General features: G+C 45.2%; 1 protein-coding gene across 2 annotated transcripts in view; it reads right to left on the bottom strand.

Annotated features, from left to right (window-relative positions):
* Nucleotides 1-643: 643 nt before the first annotated feature.
* Nucleotides 644-19,285, bottom strand: part of USP28 (ubiquitin specific peptidase 28) — a 60,123-nt gene continuing 41,481 nt past the window's right edge. The window contains exons 13-26 of one of the 2 annotated variants that reach the window (XM_080817049.1): nucleotides 15,965-16,144; nucleotides 14,582-14,802; nucleotides 13,481-13,551; nucleotides 11,949-12,177; nucleotides 9,969-10,163; nucleotides 9,209-9,348; nucleotides 8,858-9,043; nucleotides 7,726-7,821; nucleotides 6,853-7,031; nucleotides 6,667-6,745; nucleotides 5,707-5,786; nucleotides 5,065-5,188; nucleotides 3,200-3,395; nucleotides 644-1,888 (exon numbers count right to left, since the gene is read on the bottom strand). In XM_080817049.1, the coding sequence (XP_080673175.1) occupies nucleotides 1,713-1,888; nucleotides 3,200-3,395; nucleotides 5,065-5,188; nucleotides 5,707-5,786; nucleotides 6,667-6,745; nucleotides 6,853-7,031; nucleotides 7,726-7,821; nucleotides 8,858-9,043; nucleotides 9,209-9,348; nucleotides 9,969-10,163; nucleotides 11,949-12,177; nucleotides 13,481-13,551; nucleotides 14,582-14,802; nucleotides 15,965-16,144 (2,152 nt within the window). In that variant the 3' untranslated portion in view covers nucleotides 644-1,712. The remainder of the gene's footprint in view (nucleotides 1,889-3,199; nucleotides 3,396-5,064; nucleotides 5,189-5,706; nucleotides 5,787-6,666; nucleotides 6,746-6,852; nucleotides 7,032-7,725; nucleotides 7,822-8,857; nucleotides 9,044-9,208; nucleotides 9,349-9,968; nucleotides 10,164-11,948; nucleotides 12,178-13,480; nucleotides 13,552-14,581; nucleotides 14,803-15,964; nucleotides 16,145-19,285) is intronic. The other variant, XM_080817050.1, reaches the window with a different exon arrangement.

Below are 19,285 nucleotides of genomic sequence, written 5' to 3'. Positions count from 1 at the left end.
TATCAAAGGTAAGAAAATCAAAGGTAATCAAAGAAAATCAAAGAAAATCAAAGGTGAGAAAATTTAGCAATTCCCCATGAAATAATGATCTCTGCAGTGAGCTCTGAAACACAAAAGCACTTCTGAAATTCTGTAAAAGATGGCCAACCGCAAATTAGTCAAAACGTAAGAAAGTCCACCTTAAGAGAATAACTTTCTCCCCCTTCTAAATTCTACAAATTACGGGGGTGCCTGAGTGGTTCAGTCGGTTGAGTGTCTGCCTCTGGCTCAGTCATGATCTCAGGGTCCTAGGATGGAGCCCCATGGCGGACTCCCTGCTCAGCGGGGAGCCTGCTTCTCCCTCTCCCTCTGCCTGCTGCTCCTTCTGCTTGTGCTCTCTCTGTGTCAAATAAATAAATGAAATCTTAAAAAAAAATAAATTCTACAAATTAAACAGTAGATAGACTTACAAGCATTGCAACTGGCAAATGGGGGGGAAGACACCAGTCACCACTAGGTGCTGCCCAAGAATCACTCTCCCCCATCAAGATTCTGAACATTTTCGCCTGCTTTTCTCTTCTAAAGAAGTAAAACTTCTTTAAAATGCTTACTGAGTCCACCTAGTTCTGGAAAGTATGTTTAAATGAAGGCCATAGCACACACCGAAGGTACAACAAATACTTTTATTGCACATTTATAAAATCTGCATAGTTGTATCAAGTGTTCTTCCCACCCCCTCTTCCCTCATTCATGTTAAAATTTGGTTAAAACACAATATCCAATCTGGAGCCTTTTAAAAATGGTCAGTTGGGGATAGTTCTCTCTCTACATATACATATATATATATATATAGATACTTTTTTTTTCTTTTTACAAACCCACAGCCCTTATCTTTTCAAAGCAAAAACGGGGAGGGGGGGGCATCCAAATGTTCTTTCGGGCCAGCAGCAGCCTTAGACATCTGTTGTTGACAATTTTTGGACACTAGGAGATTTCACTGAAATGGGGAACAACGCTCACAACGCTATCCTGTCTCAATGACATTTCACCACGCCGTTCTGTCTACGGTCCTTAGTGCTTTGCTTTCTTTCACTCGGGACTGAGTGTGAGGTTTTCTGGTTTATTGAGAAATATAAAATAAGAGAGAGAGAGAGGAGAGGAAAGGCAGCTTTCTTTTGACTTTGCAGCATCCTGCTGCCACGTGCCCCTGTGTTTCTACCCACACGTAAGAGGCTGGCAGTTCATCAGCAACCCACTGCCATCTCCTGTCAAGAGACAGGCAGAGACTTCTCATCTCTTGCTGTTAAGAACTTTCAGATGTCACCTGTCTTTGATAAAATAACTAGTAGCTGTTCATCTGGTTCAGGTTCTGATGGATCACCCTTCTATTCCACTGTCAAAAATATTTATGCCTGCAGGATATTTTAAAAGTGGCAAGAGGCTTACCGAAGCCCAAGCACCCTTGCGTACAGGAGGCATTTCAGGTCTTCTGACATAATTCAATACCTTAACATACAACGGTTCTTGTCTTTTTTAGTGAAATTGTTTTTCTGATTCTTTACCTAAAAAGTGCAATTTTATTTTCAATCCTTCTTTACACGCAGAGCATGCCTGGGGTCTGGATCTGAATCTTACTTTCCCGCCTAATCCCTCCCCCAGGGGAAACACTGTGACAACAGACTTCTGTGCAACAGGCTGCCGCAGACCAAACTGGGTCTTGACCCCAAGGGGGCCTACTTCACTGTTACAGTTGAAACCCCTTGAATTGACTCCATGACAGCTGCAAATCGGCTACAAAGGTCATAGGGAGAATTGGGCCGAATGGTCGGAGGCTCCTTTAAGACAATGATTTCTGCAGAAGGATCCAGAAGCCTGGGTAGAAACTCTCCTAAGCACAGCTGTAGATTTTCTGTGGAGGGAAAAGGGATGGTTATGTACACAGCAAAGCAGGTCTCCGAGTAAAAACCAGCTAAGTCTGCAGCCAGAAGGCCTTTCCTACAGCTCATTCATTCCCCAACCTCAAAGGTCAAAGCATCACGCTGGCCAGCTAACAACAAATGAGTCCTTCGCTCCAAACCAGGAGCAAAGACTACTTGCCAGATATACCAAAGCGTTAGGTCATTGCTTTAAACCATGTGGTGTGTGGCAGGATAACACTAAATATTCGTTTCACTGACAGGCCTTCTAATCCATCCTTTTAAAACTTGAGGGGCACCTGGGTGGCTCAGTGGGTTAAAGCCTCTGCCTTCGGCTCCAGTCATGATCTCAGGGTCCTGGGATCGAGCCCCACATCGGGCTCTCTGCTCAGCAGGGAGTCAGCTTCCTCCTCTCTCTCTCTGCCTGCCTCTCTGCCTACTTGTGATCTCTGTCTGTCAAATAAATTAAAAAATCCAAAAAAAAAATTTTTTTTAAACTTGAGAAAGTGGATAAGATACTCTATGCCATAAATATAATGGTGTCATCTCCTTTCAATGATTAAAACACAGGTGCATACGTACGGCACTATAAGTAAAGCTACGTCACACATAGTCTAAAGGAAAACTGCAGACATTAAAAAGAATTTCACAACTACTAACTATAGAATTTTCCACTCAATATTATAAACACGAATACTTCAGGAAGCCAATACAATATCATTACATCAGTGAGAAACTGACAAAGAGACTTCATATTAGAACACAGACCAACTTTCTAAGCCTACCAAAATTCACCTAAAAATGACTAGTTTTAGGCTTCTCTCCAAAACGCTTTGGACAAGCTAGGCAATTCCATTTACCATTTTATGAATCTTGAGGGCTTTGTAGTTAGTAACTATGCTTTGTCTTGCAACTTCAAGTCACCGGAAAATTTAGTTATGGCCCCACCAGGTCATCAAGCTACATAAATAGATTTTGATTTCTAAACTACAGAGTTCCGATTCTGACAGATGAGAAAGTCAGCCAAGTGTGACATCCCCGAAGAGGAATCATTTTATCAAACAGGCTTGCAGACTGTCTATGTGGGTGTTTCAGCAGCCAGGGGGTAGGTAAGGAGAAGCTGAGAGGGACAGAGGTCCAGGATCCTACCCCTTGTTTCACTAGAGCAGAGCCACTCTTAACTCACTGACACGGGTCAATAAGCCTTCAAAAAGGTTTGAGAACCAGTGCCAGAGTGAAAACACCGTAATTTCTAAAAGTCTGAAGAGCCACAGAAATCATCGCAAGTGCCAGCCGCAACCTACCAGCGATGTCTTGCCCAAGGTAAGAGCACCAGTGGTTTCTCATGACCTCGATGGCATGTAGGTCATCCTTGGAGATGTCGTTATTAATGATAAGGTGAATGCAGGGAATGATCAACTCATTCATCACATTAATGCCCTCCGTGACAGAATGGTCGTCGTTTGTTTCAAAGAGAGAAGCTGCCTTGGCGTTCAGCTCCTACAGGGAAAAAGCAGAGTGGGGGGAAAACATTCTGAAAAAGATAAATATCTATTTTAGAAGAGCCTAAACAAGTGGTTCCCAAACTTCACTGCATATTGCCTGGGAATCTCCACAGACTACGGATGCCCCACCCCAGACATGCTGCTTTGATTGGTGTGCAGGTGACCGGGACACTGGGATTTTTTTAAAAAGCTCCTGAGGTGATTCTAATGCAGCAAAGTTCGTGACCCACTTACCCAAACTTACAAGTCAAGGTCTCACCTACCACTTGCTTCTACTATAAGGCTTTTATTCAATGGCTGCCAATCTCCACTGAGCTCGGAATCACCGGCAGACGACACGCTGGTGCCCAGGCCCCTCCCCAGCCTCTGGTCCACAGTCTGGGGAGCGGTCGCCAGAGAGAGCTCCCTGAGGGACTCTCACACACACTGGGGGTTGCGAGCCAGTGATGGGAAGCACTTCAATCACTATTACCACTGACCCGCGGAAGATAAGCAGGACATTCCGAATGTAATCTGTACTTGGGGATTTAAAGCATAATAAAGTTCAGATCCATCAAATCTACCAGGCCCTTTCCAGCTTCAAAATGTCCTGCCACGCCCTAGAACTGATACAGAAATCAACGTACACGTCAGAAAAGGAAGCTCTTGAGATGAATGTATGTCATGACTTAACCTCCTCCATTTGGTAGTAGCAAGGCAGGGGCAGAAATGCTGGCTGCACTCTTCCCAGGACGGGCAATCCTGCTGGGCAGGAGGGAGGCCCAGGGCAGGTCACAGGCTGGGGGCCAGCCAGCGCTCTGTAGTTGTCCGAAGGACCAGCACCTGTATAACCCATCTGCTAGCCCGACGGAATATGGGTCTGCCATTCCCCGTGACCGCCAAATGCGAGCGAGGCCAGGCCAGACCTCCAGTGCTGTGTGACAGTGATAGTAACAGAACAGCAGAACTAGTTCTTAGGGTTTATACCATTTAAAAAAACACCGAAATATCTCAGGAGCTGCTCAAATTCTCATCTAGTAGCTTAGCAGGGAACACTGCACAGAACACAGAAAAAACACTGCGCTCCTTCAACACATATCCTTTGTATGCTTACGATGTGCCAGGTACAGAGAAAACAGCCAGAGAACAGGGTCTGTGCTCAAGGAGCTCACGATCCGGTAGAGCAGCGATGTGATGATATACACCGGAATGTAGGGGTCCGAAAAGGGCCCAGGAAAAGGAAAACACAAACTGATTCTCACCCTAACTTCAACCAGGGGTCGAAGAAGACTGATACTCATTTAAGTAACTGAAAATCATCTGCTTCAAAGTACGAGTACTCTGAAGAGTTGAGAAAAAATCTAAAAGCTACTGAAGATTATTCTATTTTTTAAGTTGTATTTCTTTGTGGCTTCAAGGAACAGAGGTGAAGACAATAAACTAATACAAATCGCGGGGCGCCTGGGTGGCTCAGCGGGTTGAGCCTCTGCCTTCAGCTCAGGTCATGATCTCAGGGTCCTGGGATCGAGCCCCGCATGAGGCTCTCTGCTCAGCGGGGGGCCTACTTCCCCGTCTCCCTCTGCCTGCTGCTCTGCCTGCTTGTGATCTCTGTCTCTCTGTCAGGTAAATAAATAAAATCTTTAAAAAAAAAATCTAAATCGTCAGGTTCTACCGACAGTACATACCAGAAGGCATTTTCTTCGGTATAAAGCGATGACAGACTCCTTCACCCCGCGGCGAGGCCCCTTCATCAGGAGAGCGGCGTTGCTCTGGTACGCATAGACCAGGTAGGAGAGCGCCTCTTGGTACCTGAGAAAATGGTAGATCAATCGAGGGCTTCGACCTCTCTGTCCTCCCAGTGCAAATATTTACAAGGCGGCAGTTATGGAAGCCCCCAAGGACAGAGGCAGGGCGGTGCGCTGGAAAAAGCCTGAGGGCGAAAGATGGCGGCCACTCTCGGCTCTTCTGCAAACTGGTCAAGAAACCCAAAGTGCTTCATGAAACTTCCTGCACTTCCGTTTTCCTCAACTCTAAAGGGGACTGCATGTTTACTAAGGTCCATCACGACTCTAAAATTCATTTTCTGGGTTCATCGTCATTTATCAAAAGGAAAATCTGGCCATTACATATCTTTACCACCATATCCATCACCACATGAAGGATGAAAAACCACGTGTGATGCTGAGTGAAACAGCAGGAAAAGGAGAGGCGCCCTGGCACATGGGGCAAGGGAGGGGAGGCACGGCTACGGTTCTCAGTACTCCCGGCTGGGAATCCGTTAACAGTGCCCTGACCAATAATCCAAGAGACGTAAAAGGCCCACATACTTTCCTTTTTGGTAGAGTTCCAGGCCTGTGAGGAGATACACAGACACCTTTCGAAACAAACTATAATCTTCATGCCACTTCTGAAAAGGAATGAATGCCATTAGCAATTATGGTCACCATAAACTATTTCTACACTTGCCACTGCGGTCAGTTTTACGTGCCAAACAAATGCTTATCGAGCACCAAAACCACAAATACAGAAGCTTTTCGATAATGATGTATTGACCATTTACAATATAAGTCCACTGCTGACCTTCATTTTCAGGGACCTGTTACTTCCACTGAGAAACAGAAATGTTTATTTCAAGTGAGCTGCAGAATGTATCATCTTAATTTCCAATAACCCCGTCAAAGTCCCGCAGCTCTGGTCTGAACAGACCTATGCCTGTCACGGTCTCACAAGAACATGTGCGTGCAGGGAACTCAGAAGGGGTTATTTAAAGAAGGAGTTTAAAGAAGGACTTATTTAAAGATTTTATTTATTTACCTGAGAGAGATAGAGATCACAAGGCTGTTCCAATCACCCAGAACAGCCCTCAGCTCGGCGGGTGCTGGGGTACCCCCAGGTGTCACAGAGCACTGTGTTACTTGTAACACAAGGCTTTTTGGGGAAATTTGTATTTTTCCATGCATTTTAATGCATGGAAATTTCACTTCAAATATAGAATTATTCAGAAGGTATTATTTTAAAACTAACCAAAACCACAAATCAAGAATTTGATTTCCTAGATCCAAAGCTAAAGTAGGTATTAAAAGGAAATAAAGGGTTAATTTATTCTAATGGAAGAATGGAACAAAGAAACTGGTTATTCTGAGGGTCAGAAAACATAATTTACCTCTTCTCACCCAGTTGTTTTTTGGGGAGTTGGGGGGGCAAGGCAGTCTGTGATGACATGAAATTGTTAGTCTGGCCTCAAGAATTCATGTTTTTGTTTTGCAGACTTAAAGAAAAGACTTCACCTTGTACTCTTCCATATTCATGTCGTCGGGACCAATCTCCTTCAGTTTAGCTTGCGCCACCTTCATGATGCTGATGGATCTGCGTGGCACAAGGGTCAGAGGCCGTGAGCGGGGCAGGGCGCCGCCTCCCCGCCAGATCCGGTCACTGGGCCCGACCCAGAAGCGGCGGCGGGTGATGCGTCTCACCTTTCGTCGTAGCTAAGATTCTTATCCGCAAACTGTTCCAGGAGGGTCCGTTCTACTACTCTTTTGGGCGCTTCATTTTGGAAAAAGTAGACCAGCACGTGCTGGAGCCGAGGGTCGCTGTGAGCAGTGGGCGTCTCTTTGGCAAGCTGGTAGAGCCTGGAGTATTCTTCGTGGAATGCCTGGGAAGGACAAGACTGGTGATCAGAACAGGGCGCGCTCAGGGCTTCTGCTCATAGAACCAGACGCCTGTGCACTAGGGAGGTTCTCATAACTCCAAGGAGACTTCCAAGAAACTCGTATTGGGGAAACACAGAGGCAACCACGAAATCTGTAAGTTGTTTACACTCCGTAAGGGACAGAACTCCTGTGGTGCCAATGATGTCTACACTTGGGAGAAATTCGTTTTTCTCATAAGGCTCTAAGAAAAACAAGTATTTAGTTTTAATTAGTATCCTTGAGTCCCAAGGAGTGGAATTTTTAAAAGGCACATAAATGCAATTTATTCAAGTACCTTAAATTTTATTGAGATGCCTTAAAAAGCATGGCCTACTTTCTTGTATTATGGCTCCCAAACCATAAAGACAATGTCTCCTTCCCAGTTTTATTAATAGATATTTCCTAAGGACAACAGCAAGCTCTCTAGGCGGGGCCTAACTCGGTTCAGCACAACTCGCCAGCACTGCGTTAGCGCTGAGGGGAGGCGCTCTCGGTACCATGAGAGGGCCTGTCCCTTAGTTGGCAGGCAACAGAGTTTTAGGTGTTACTTTAAGGGACAACATTCTTCATCTCATTTTTTTCTTGCCATCTAATAAAATTAAGTTCCTGTTACTATGATACCTGTGGTATAAGGATTAGATTTTTAAAAAGAGATACCTTAATAAGCCCTGCTTCAGACCCATCTCGGTCAAAGGTCTGACGGGCTTTAGCTATGGCCAGGATGACCCCTTGCATGGCGGGGCTCAGCATCACCTACCACAAGAAGGCACAAAACACAGAGAGAAAAGGGAGAGAAAAAAGGTTCAGGAGAAGACTGAATGGAAGAAAGGCAAGCAGGCTGCTGAAGGGAAGAGTGGCTTCGAGCCCGGGACCAGCACCTGCCGCCAGCCCAGACTCACATACCTGTGCCCACAGCCCCCCCACAACCCTGTCCCTGTGCACCATGGCCAGACCCTGCCCAGGAAAAGCTATTCCTACAAACGCTAATGTAAGCAGATAAATAAAGAGGGACATTGGAGAATATTTACAAACGGCACTGCTAAAGAATCAAGTTAAATGATCGTTCTCCCAGAGAAGTGTACCCTGTGAGAAAGCCAACAGGGTTCTGTAATTCGGCTGTCTAGCCTAGGACACAATTATTTCAGAGTTTTACTAAAATGATCAGTACTTTTAAAACAGTCTGGAAATTAGGTGGTATACAAATAAGACTTCATCAAGTCAAAACCTTTCAATGATTTGGAAAAAAAAAAATCCCACAGGAAGAAACAGAACCCTGAGGGACAGGATTCATGACTGTCATACGCAGTGCCAACATAAAGGGGACCAACCATAAGTAACTTGGGATCCCACAGCTTCTTCTGAAAGTTTAAGGATTAAAAACAACTTCAATTCACATTTGTTTGGCCCACTAGACAACTGGAAATTTTAGATTTGGAGGAAAAACAATGGACTAATATTACCAAAGACAGAGGTTCCTAATTTAAAAGGCTTTTTTTTTTCCCCTCATAATACCAAGAAAGGAACCAAGTGCTACGTTTCTGAGCCATCTAGAGACCCTGCAGTGCCTCCATCAGTATACGCCTGGGTAGAGAGATAGCAGGGGCAGCATCCGCTGGGAACCAGGCGAGCTTTTACAAGACGCAGCTGAGGTCAAAACCAGGCGGGCCCTCCTGTTCATTATTTGTTCCCATATTAACTAGTGCCAGACATCTTGGCCAAGCATATGGGGTCAGGTGGGAGGGAAAGAGAAGGCTGGAGAGACAGCTGAGTCCTGCACTCGTCTCTGTACCTCCTCATCATATCCATCTGCATCAGCTCTAACCAGAATCCTCCCCACACTGGGGATCTCGACTTCAGACGCCTCAGAACTAGGCGGGGCGGCAGACTCTGCGTCCTTCGCCTTTGGGGGCTGTTCTGACTGCTCTGCAAGGGTTGTTTCCGGGGGCATGGGCTTCTTGGGTTCAGCTTCCTTAAGCTGTAGCAGCAGAATGGAGAGAGAGAGTAAGAAAAAACAGGAGAAAGAAAGAGCAACCAGTTAAATGCAGCCAAGACACAGAGTAACGGAAATGTGAGAGGCTGGGGGTCTCTGCTGCGAGCCCACCCCTCCCGCCCACCCACACGGGGGTGGCCCGCCTGTCACCTCATTCAGCGCCGCCTCGACGCCGCTCCTCTCGTAGGCCTGCGCGGTGTTGGCGATGGCCTGCGCCGTCTGCTCCTTGACAATCACCGCGTGCTCCGACGCCAAGCAGCGGGCCCCGTGCGAGGAGGCTGCCGAAGGCTCTGATAAGGAACGGGACAGAGGGGTTAGCGTCTGATGATAAACAACGTCTAGAACACTCTGTGAAAGGCAAGCAAGACAGACACAAAGCTTCATCTACAGCCCTTCTAAAGAACTTTTAAAACAGAATCCAATGCAGACGTTCTCCAGAAATGAGTGACTCAAAGACACGTCCACTTTATCAAGGACCCAACGATGGTTCCGGAAAGTTTAACGGGCTCCTGACTGTCCTATTGCTTTATGTCAGTGAAGCCTTCCCACAAACGGCCTTTGTTATGAAGATTGTCTTTGGAGAAGAGTTTTCACAAAGTCTACTCACTCATTCTATCATAGCTTCTCCTGCAGCCTGGGAAACCGTGAAAACTAACCGAGGGAAAGTATAGGGAGCCGGTCTTGCTGATACACATCTGCTCACCAGAAAGGACAACCTAAAGCCACAAGCTCCTCCGCAGGTCGTGCAACACCAGCTACGCCTGAACTAGACATCGTGCAGACCGTGGCAGCCCCTCCCTGGGCTGAAGCCCCAGAGCTGGCTCAGGGAGGGCAGGGTGGAGGCCACCAAACCACAGGCTCACGGCGCCCCCTGACCCACCAACCGCCCCGCTCACCCCCACCGCCGCACCTGGGGATGGAGAGAAATCCTGTGATAATGAGCTGCTGGAGGATTCCATTTGAGGGATTTTGCAAGACTGCTCTTCTTCCCACTCCTCGACTTCCTGCTCAAACCTCCAGTTATCCTCCTGGATGTAATGCTTCAGTTCAACAGACAGCGCATCCACTTCTCCTAACATCTGATCTGATTCGCTCGGGGCTGCCTCTGAGACAAGAACAAAGACAGACTTGAAAGGCAGTGCCATCCAGCAAAAGGTCACAGGGAATCAGAAGGTCCTCCCTAGAAAGAAGGAAATAAGACGCTTTGTCCTTTTTCTTACTCCATGTGAAAAATACGCACATACATAATCTGTCAGAAGCAGGGACGACGTACAGCCAACAGTCACACCTCACCAGGAACAGTGCCTGGCAGATTAGCAAGTGGGAATATCTATTGAAGGAATGAATGAATCAATCAACAATTGATTAACAGAAAGCAGGGATTCGGAATAGAGGTCAATCACTGGCAAGACAGCAGGAACGGACCGAACATTTGGAAATACAAAAAATCATTAGATCCAATGGAAATTTCAAGCTGAACAGTTTTACCAATGTAACCACTACAACTATTACTGATAAGAATGTCCATCCCCAGATGGTTAGAGATGAATTCTAAGACATTTATACTGCCTCAAGTTCCCCACAGGTGAGTGCTATCAGAAAGCAACATGATACAACAGTTAGATGGTAAATAATTCCTGGCGGGTAATTAAAGTCCTGATGAAAAATGGCAAGAATATCATGAACATATGGAATCTCTCTCTTTTTTTTTTTTTAATTTTATTTTTGTTATCTCTACACCAAATGTGGGGCTTGAACTCACGACCCAAAGATCAAGAGTCACATGCTCTCCCGACTGAGCCAGGCAGGCGCCCCTAAATTTTACTTCTAAGCCTATGACCAAATCAAGACAAGAAGTCTACAGTAGAAAAGCCACCCATTTCCTGGGTGCCTATAATTAGTCTTTCCATTAAGCAAATGACAGTTTCCATTTATCTGTTTCTATAGTGCAAAAATGAAGCGTACGTGTAGCAGCAAGGCTCCTATCGACTACCAACAAGAGTCTGGTCATTTGTACAACTCCCACAGGCAGCTGTCCCTGCTCTGGGGCTGCAAAGATGCAATTAGGAGGCTCAGTTACTGCTAAGTGGTCATTCTGTCTGTCCCCTATCCCCCAGCCATACCAGCAGATCGGAAACACAACGCACTGCCTGGATCAAATGCCTTCAAAGGGTGCAAAAACTTGTACACAAGGATGTCACTAAAAAAGGAAGAAAAAAAAAAAACAACTCGCGCCAACGTAAAAGTCTATCAATGGGAGGCTGGCTTAATAAATTATATACGTACTCTACACGATGGAATTACAATGCAGCTGTTAAAAAGAAGAAGCTGGTTCTATTTATAAAAATATAGGGATCACTAATACACACGAAAAAGATGTAGGATAGCAGAGTAAAGTATCCCATTTGGGGGAATAAATGGGGCAGGGACAGATACCAATAAATAAAATCTAGCATCTGCCCAGAACATTTCCTGAATACTCCCTAAGAAACCTAAGAATGAACACATGCCAAGGTCCAAGATGGGAGCAGGAATGCAAACATATTTTTAAAAATTCTCTTTTATACTGGATTTTAAAAATGCATTATTATTTTATAGTAAATTCTAGTTTAAATTTTTTTTTTTAAAGATTTTACTTATTTATTTGACAGAGAGAGAGAGAGATCACAAGTAGGCAGAGAGGCAAGCAGAGAGAGAGGGGGAAGCAGGTTCCCCACCAAGCAGAGAGCCCGATGCGAGGCTCGATCCCAGGACCCTGAGATCATGACCTGAGCCGAAGGCAGAGGCTCAACCCACTGAGCCACCCAGGCGCCCCATAGTTTAAATTTTTTCTTAAAAACTACAAGAGCATTCCCTTCTGTGAGGAGGGCTTCTACTAGGCTATTTTTACCTGCACTGAAATGGGGTAGCTGGTCGTTTATGTACATGAGACAGTAGGCACTAACGTTCCTCAGGCCCCCGTATGAATCTCTCTCAAGTTCTTCCCAGGAAGACTCAGTAACAGAGATGTCATTGTACTTGAGCCAGACTTGTCGGGGTTGATTATAGATATAGGCCCAGTAGTGGCCGGCGTTGGCTTGCCCTTCGTGAACGAGAACAGCGTGCAGGCGATAAGGCACCTGTGGGGCAGAAGACACAGTCCAGAGTCAGATGAAGCAAAGTAAAGGACGTTTTAGGTCATTAAAATCCAAACTTACCGTCAACCATCCAATAAGAAAACTGACTATCCATGTGCTTGATATGGGGTTAAGGGAAACATCCTGACGATTCAATGTGAACTAACAGAAACACAGTCTTAGAATCGGTTACCAATTATGTTTCAATTCCTGACCTACTCGATGACCCTTTAATTTCCTAAAGTTACAGATCTAAAGTCAAAGATAACAGAGACCTATTTATCCCCCCAAGTCCAAACTCAGTTTATCTAAAAATAGAAATCACCTTCACCACTCATGTTGGGAAACGTGAACTACACTCTCTTGGTCTATACTGAATTTCAGTTAGCACATTTCATCATGGACCAGTCATATGGTTCCTACATTTCTTCTGCCCAGTGACCCATCCACCTATCTGGGGCGAGGACCCTTTTAACTCCATACTTGTTGGCTTCAGCATTTGAAAAGCATTTTTTTTTTCAATATGGAGAAAACAGAGCAAAGCTTTAGGTGCCAAGTAGGTGCTGACGATAAGAAGGCAAATTGGCCAGAGAATCAAGTTCAACCTGCATTCAATCAGTACATTGACAGGTTTTTCTGGTGGCGACATTTCTGAAATGATACAGAAGAGCAGATGAAGAAAACTCAGGATTTACAGGGCACGTCCCTGCAGTGCCTCCGTGAGACCTGGAAGCAGACAGGGCTCTCCACTACCAGCCGCGCACACGGAAGCCACTGGGCACCTGTGCTCAGGATGGCGGCATCTTTTCCCCTCCACGCCCACGATGGCATGCCCAACAACAATGTATGTGGACAGTAAGAATTTCTGCCTTAACCACATTCCCTTCTGGAGTTTTCAGGGAAACAAAGCCTGAAAGCATGCTGCTAAGCAAAGCATCGCCGCGGATGACAAGACTTTGGCAAGGGTGGGTGACCATCCCTGGTGGGGGATTTTCCCCACCGCACGACTTACAGGACCACTTGATGAGAAATTCTTAACACTTGACAGCAAACCTTTCTACTGCATGAAAAAACAGCAGGTGGCAGAATCAAAACAAATATGTCTTAAATTTTATTGTTAGTAGAAGAGACATCCTTGTTTTGGCCTAAAAATAAACAGAAAAATACCTATTTCTGTCCTAAGTTTATTCTTTTAACTCAGGGAGGTTCCCATTCAGTCTCAGAGAAAACTACCCACTTTTCTTCCCGGTCCACGTCCGCACAAGAGGACATGCCTTGACTACCTTCCCATCAATCAGCATCCTACCTGCCGAAGGAGAGGGTCACAGTACATCTGCTCCATAGTCTGGGTAGTGCTTGCAATACAGTTCTTTAAATCTGTTAAAACACACACACACACACACACACACAAACTTAGTTAAAATGATGTCATTCCACGCCACATGGGGTGCTTCGGCCAAGCAAAGAGAACCTCTTCTGGGGGTTCTGACCATTTCAGCCTCACTTCATAACCACAAAGGACTGGAGGCTTTCCAGGCAGCTAGTGCTTTAGGTTACGAAGGCTTTTAGTTGAACCTAATTCCATTAAGGGTTTAAAAAAGTATCTCTTTTATAGTTGGCACCAAAATTTCCCCCCAAAGAAACAGTCTCTATTTAGAAAAAGACCTTCACGGGTCATGTTGGGTGTAAAATGAATGTCCCTGAGACGGGACCTGAGGGGAGAAGGCAGAACAAAAGGCAAGGCAAAATCTCTGTGGTGAGAACTTGGGAGAAATCTGGAGCTGATGATTCGATTTAATTTGACTGATGGGATTTGACTGATCTGATTATTTTATTTTTTTATTTAGCTCCCTAGATAAAAGACGGGAAGGGAAGGAGGGAGAGTCTGGGCAACAGGACAAGGAGGCCAGAGGACCTTGAAAAACAGAAGGCTGAGCAATTCCATCTTACATCGTGGGCACTGCTCGAACACTCTGCCTCATCAGCCTCCAATAAAACCTGCTTCATAAAGACAAGATTCATAAACGTGGAAATCTACGAGAGCTAAATTTTAAGTCTAGGTCAACTGAAGCCAGAGTTCACATAAGCTACAGGAACAGAAATCCGAAGATTTAGAAAAGTCCCAACTGAAGGTGATTGCGAGTGTCTAAGAGTCCCGAGAGAGTTCCCAGAAATTTTGAGGAGGGTTTCCAGGAGGGATCCTTCCGCAGTTGTATGATGGGAGGAACTGAAAGTGCGGAAGCCTCCCAACTCCCGAAAGCCTGAAAGCATGCTGCTAAGCAAAGCATCGCCGTGGATGACGAAACTTTGGCAAGGGTGTGCCCGAGTCGTGCCTCTCCATCACCTATGCCTAACTTCCGGCGGAAAGGGAAAGAGTCATTGTCCAACAAGCTTTAAAAGAGCCAACCTTGTATATCTTGTTCAATCTCACTCCTCCACCTCTGAAGACAGGTCTTGACAAAGTTTATCTCCTCATCTGTGACGGTCCGAGGAGCGGGCTGGGCCGGCATTTCCACGGAAGACCGGGAAGATGGAAGTGGCTTATTCGTTGCCTTCGACTTGGGCAGAGAATCTTCAGGAGAAGAAAAGGTACCTTCAACATCCCGAGAAGAGCTTTCTTTACTTGAACTGAAGAAAGATAAAAATCGCATTCACATGATCATTTCCAACATATGCCTTGGCCTCTACGTCCCTTGTAATGCTAACTGCTGTATGGAAAAGCACTGCTGTAATGTAGTGCGTATTTGCTCTAGAAAGGCACTGAGCCAAACCACGTTTTTATATGCATCATCTCATTTAACACTAGTTGCTTCTGAAGCAGATACTATTATCAACCCCAGTTCACTAATTACAAACCTAAGGTTTAGGTAAGTTAAACAACTTACCTAAGCTCACCCAGCTAGTAAATTAGGGGATTTAAACCCAGATCTGTCTGAGTCTATGATTTATGCTCTCCTATCACTTCCAAGAAGGGATGTGAAGGAAGAGTTCAAAGAAGACAGGACGGAACTGGCAGAATCAAGGCATCACTACAGAGTCTCCGTGATGCAGTCTGAATAAAATACACGGAAGCAATATACGTGAACCACGGACTCTTTTCCCAGTGGGTTCTAGTGGTTGTATTAGCCAGGACACACACAGCCAGTCTGATCTGAACTGGAAGAGAATCAGAGGGCTCATGTGACCTGGCCTCCTGGTTCCTTGCCACCCCTCTTGGCTGTCCTCTTCAACGTCTAGCCAGTTCTTGAACATGTTTTAATTGTCTACTCAGGAATAAATCTTTCCCTGAGGTTGACTTGGTAGAGCTTCCTTCTCAGCAGGTGTGACAACGGGTGGCAATCCCTGGGTGGCAGCTAGCCTATAGCTAGTTCAAATCAAGGGACGCTTGGTGGGGCTTGAACACCACTGCAGATCGTTCAAGGAGCCTCTGAAATAATCCCACCCATCCTGTGGGCAAGACAAGTGAGTGCCCTGGTGGGAATCAGGAACACTCCCACCTATGTGGGGGGTAAATGCTTTCCTTTAAGACCAAGAACTCGTAGCCCTTGCCCTCTAATGGGGGGAATCTTTTGTCAGGTGGGAAGATGGGGCACAGTTCAAATTACACAAAGACCCCAATGTGTACCATCTTTTTTTTGCTGTTAAGATTTTATTTTTAAGTCATCTCCACACCCAACATGGGGCTTGAATTCCCAATCCTGAGATCAACAGTGGCATGCTCCCCTGAATAAGACAGCCAGGTGCCCCGCCCCGTGCCAGGTGCACTACTTTAAACCTCTGTTCTCATTACCTTTCCTCGGACGCCAGGTCAGAAACTGGGCAGTGCACTGACGAAAGCGGTAACATCGTGTGAGCGTCGCTTCGAGACGCGGTGCCTTCCGAGGCCGGTTTTGTACTCGCAAATTCAATAACGTATTTCAGCATGTCGGGGAGTGGGAACCGAGCTGGGCCTGAGCCGTACTTCACGTACCTAGGAGGCAAAGACAATGACGCCCTACTGGCCGAGTCTGTCTGGCACCCTGCGGCTCGCTTACAGACCCTCTGCTACCACGTGGACCCTCCGCACAGGCTTACTCCCGAAGGCTACGCAGTAGGCGATGCGTCCAACAGTCCATAAGGCGAGAATTCTCTACAAAAGTAAAAACTGGCAAGTCCATGGGTTTACATCTGGCAGAAAACATTTCAAATGGGCGCCTAATTGAAGTCATGTCTGTTATGCTCTCTCTTGATAGCTTGTCACATCTAGGCTCTGGTCAGAAAAGTAAATTCTACTTCTTAAAGGAAAACAGATATATTAGCAGTACGCAAATCTGAAAATCATGCTGGTGTACTGGTACTATTCTTTGCTACCCTAAGACCCCTACTTGGAAATGAAGAACAATGAGAGAAAGCTGGAAATGAAAAGTACGTGTTCATACAGGATCTAGTTGAAGAAAACTGGCAAATCTTTCTTTTGTAAGGTCCTTAGTACCGTATTATTCATGCACTCATTCAACGGCCTAGCCCAGTTATAAATTACTAAAGATTTCTTTGGGATCAGTAACTAATACATATCTTCAATATATAACCAAAATAATTAACAAATTATTTTAACACTATCCAATCTTCTGCCATTATCAGCACATGTGAGACTCAGTAAAAATATGAACTTTAATGAACTCTGTAATTCACTAGAGGGGACAGCATTTAAATAGTACTGGTTGACTGGCTGGGACAGGTGAGCCCTCTAATTATGGGGTTCCACTCACAAAGGGATAGGGAGGCACTTGAAAAGAAAGAAAGAGGTACAGGACTAGGAAGAAAGAAAACTGTGTCCATATCAAAAAGGACATTATGAAATGAGAATACCAGTGGAAATAAAGTACAATGCAGTTCAAAGTGAACCACATGTTAGAGGGTAGGGAGCAAAGACACTTCACCCTCACTAATTTGAAGGAGAGGTAGAATTAGCAGCTGGCTGTCATGGAGACCGGTGGCCTTCCCTGAAAAGGATGCCAAATACGTCAACTCAGAGGAAACTCAGAAAACCGTACTGTTCCTTAGATGTATTTTCTTGTCTTTACTTCAGCTACTATCGGCATATCTAACTAAACTGCCTACCTTTCAAGATCTAGTTTCTCCATGACGTCTTCCTCCACATCCTACCCACCCACCGTCTCCCCCACCCCCGGTGAACTTCTACAGGACAGGCCCTGAACCTCGAGTCTATACCACAGACATGGCCTTCAGAAGCACACGGGTTTGTGGAAAGAACTAATTTACACCTGACTGGCCTGGACCAAAGCATTTTCTTACTAGAAATGCTGCACAGACACAATAGGTCATAGGATTGCATGTCATCATTTACAAGCAGCCCTTTAACACTTTCATACAATACTGGTAACAAAACTTTAGGAAAAAGTGTTCCTCTAAGAAACTTGGCTTCAGGGGCACCTGGGTGGCTCAGTGGGTTAAGCCTCTGCCTTCGGCTTGGGTCATGATCTCGGGGTCCTGGGATCGAGCCCCACACTGGGCTCTCTGCTCAGCAGGGAGCCTGCTTCCCCCTCTCTCTCTGCCTGCCTCTCTGCCTATTTGTGATCTCTTTCTTTGCAAATAAATAAACAAAATCTTTAAAAACAACAACAACAAAAAAGAAACTTGGCTTCAATTTTGACATAATCATTGTCCTGTTCTACTAAATTAATTCCTTTAGATGCACTGCTTCATACAAGGCTGCACCTGTATTCAGTTAGTAGACTCTGAGCAAAAGTAGCTTTAAAAAAGATGTCGACGCTAGGGGCGCCTGGGTGGCTCAGTGGGTTGGGCCTCTGCCTTTGGCTCGGGTCATGATCTCCGGGTCCTGGGATTGAGCCCCATGTCGGGCTCTCTGCTCGGCGGTTTGCGTCCCCCTCTCTCTCTGCCTAACTCTATGCCTACTTGTGATCTCTGTCTGTCAAATAAATAAAAAAATCTTTAAAAAAAAAAAAAAGATGTCTACGCTATCTGCAAAAAATCTCATTTTTTCCCCACATTTTTGTGAAAGAAAGAAATGGTGAACTTTTTGTTTCCTGATAAAAATAATGCATGTGCCTGGTAAGAAAACTCAAATACAAAAGAAAGAGATCATAAAAGTCACGGGCTCCCATCTTGGTTCTACTACCTACTGGTATCCGCTACCAGTTTCTGTATATTTTCCCAGGAGCAGGTCACACTTAGATAAGCAATTTTTTTTAACTACCCAAATAAAATTATTCGAGATTTTTAAAGTTATTTTATTTATTTATTTACTTACTTTAAAGATTATATTTTTAAGTAATCTCTACACCCAGCGTGGGTGGGGCTTGGCTCGAACTTACAACCCCGAGATCAAGAGTCACATGCTCTATTGGCTGAGCCAGCCAGGTGTCCCTTAAAAGTCATTTTATTTATTTATTTTTAAAGTAGTATCATACTACAGAAAATGCTCCTATACTCTATTTTAAAATTTAAAGTCAGAACACCCTGTTGGGTACTGGCAGACTGAGTTTTTCTAAGTTATAATACATCAGGTATACTTGGTCCTATAAAAACAATTACATTTTTCCAATCTTACAAGCCACCACTAAAACCTTAAAAGTAAAACATGGCCGCAAGTAGAGTCCTGTAAATCACTTCCAGGACGGTATTTGAAGAATCAATCCTCAGCTTAAGTCTATATAAGACAATTAGAGAATTGATCACTGAACACCTTGGATAAGTTCTTCCCACGTGAGAGGAAGCTGGAGACGGGGACCTACAGGAGCAGGGTCTACCTTGGGCTGGTGGAGAAACTGCTGCCTCTCACGGAAATGAACGACCACACAATGGAATGGGTAGAGGAGGGGTGGTGGTCACAGCAACACTGTGAAGTAGATAAAGGGGGGGAAAGCCATTGACGTTATATGGGATTTCCTTCTTAAATGCTAAATCAATGGGATTGATCTTTACTAGAAAGAAATTACATTGATCCCTCCTCAGAAAGTCATGGGGTGATTGCAGGAAACAGTCAGTAGGAAACAAACTGGCAAAAAGGGAAAGATTCCTCCACGAGAGGGAGGACTTTGTCTGTCTCACAACGGTCAGCCCTTTGAGTCATTTCGCACCTGCTCAGCGT

This window comes from Martes martes (genome assembly GCF_963455335.1).
Source record: "Martes martes genome assembly, chromosome: 10".
In the NCBI taxonomy this organism is placed as follows: Eukaryota; Metazoa; Chordata; class Mammalia; order Carnivora; family Mustelidae; genus Martes; species Martes martes.
Note: the sequence above shows the minus strand (reverse complement) of the source record. Positions and strands in the feature narration are given on the sequence as shown.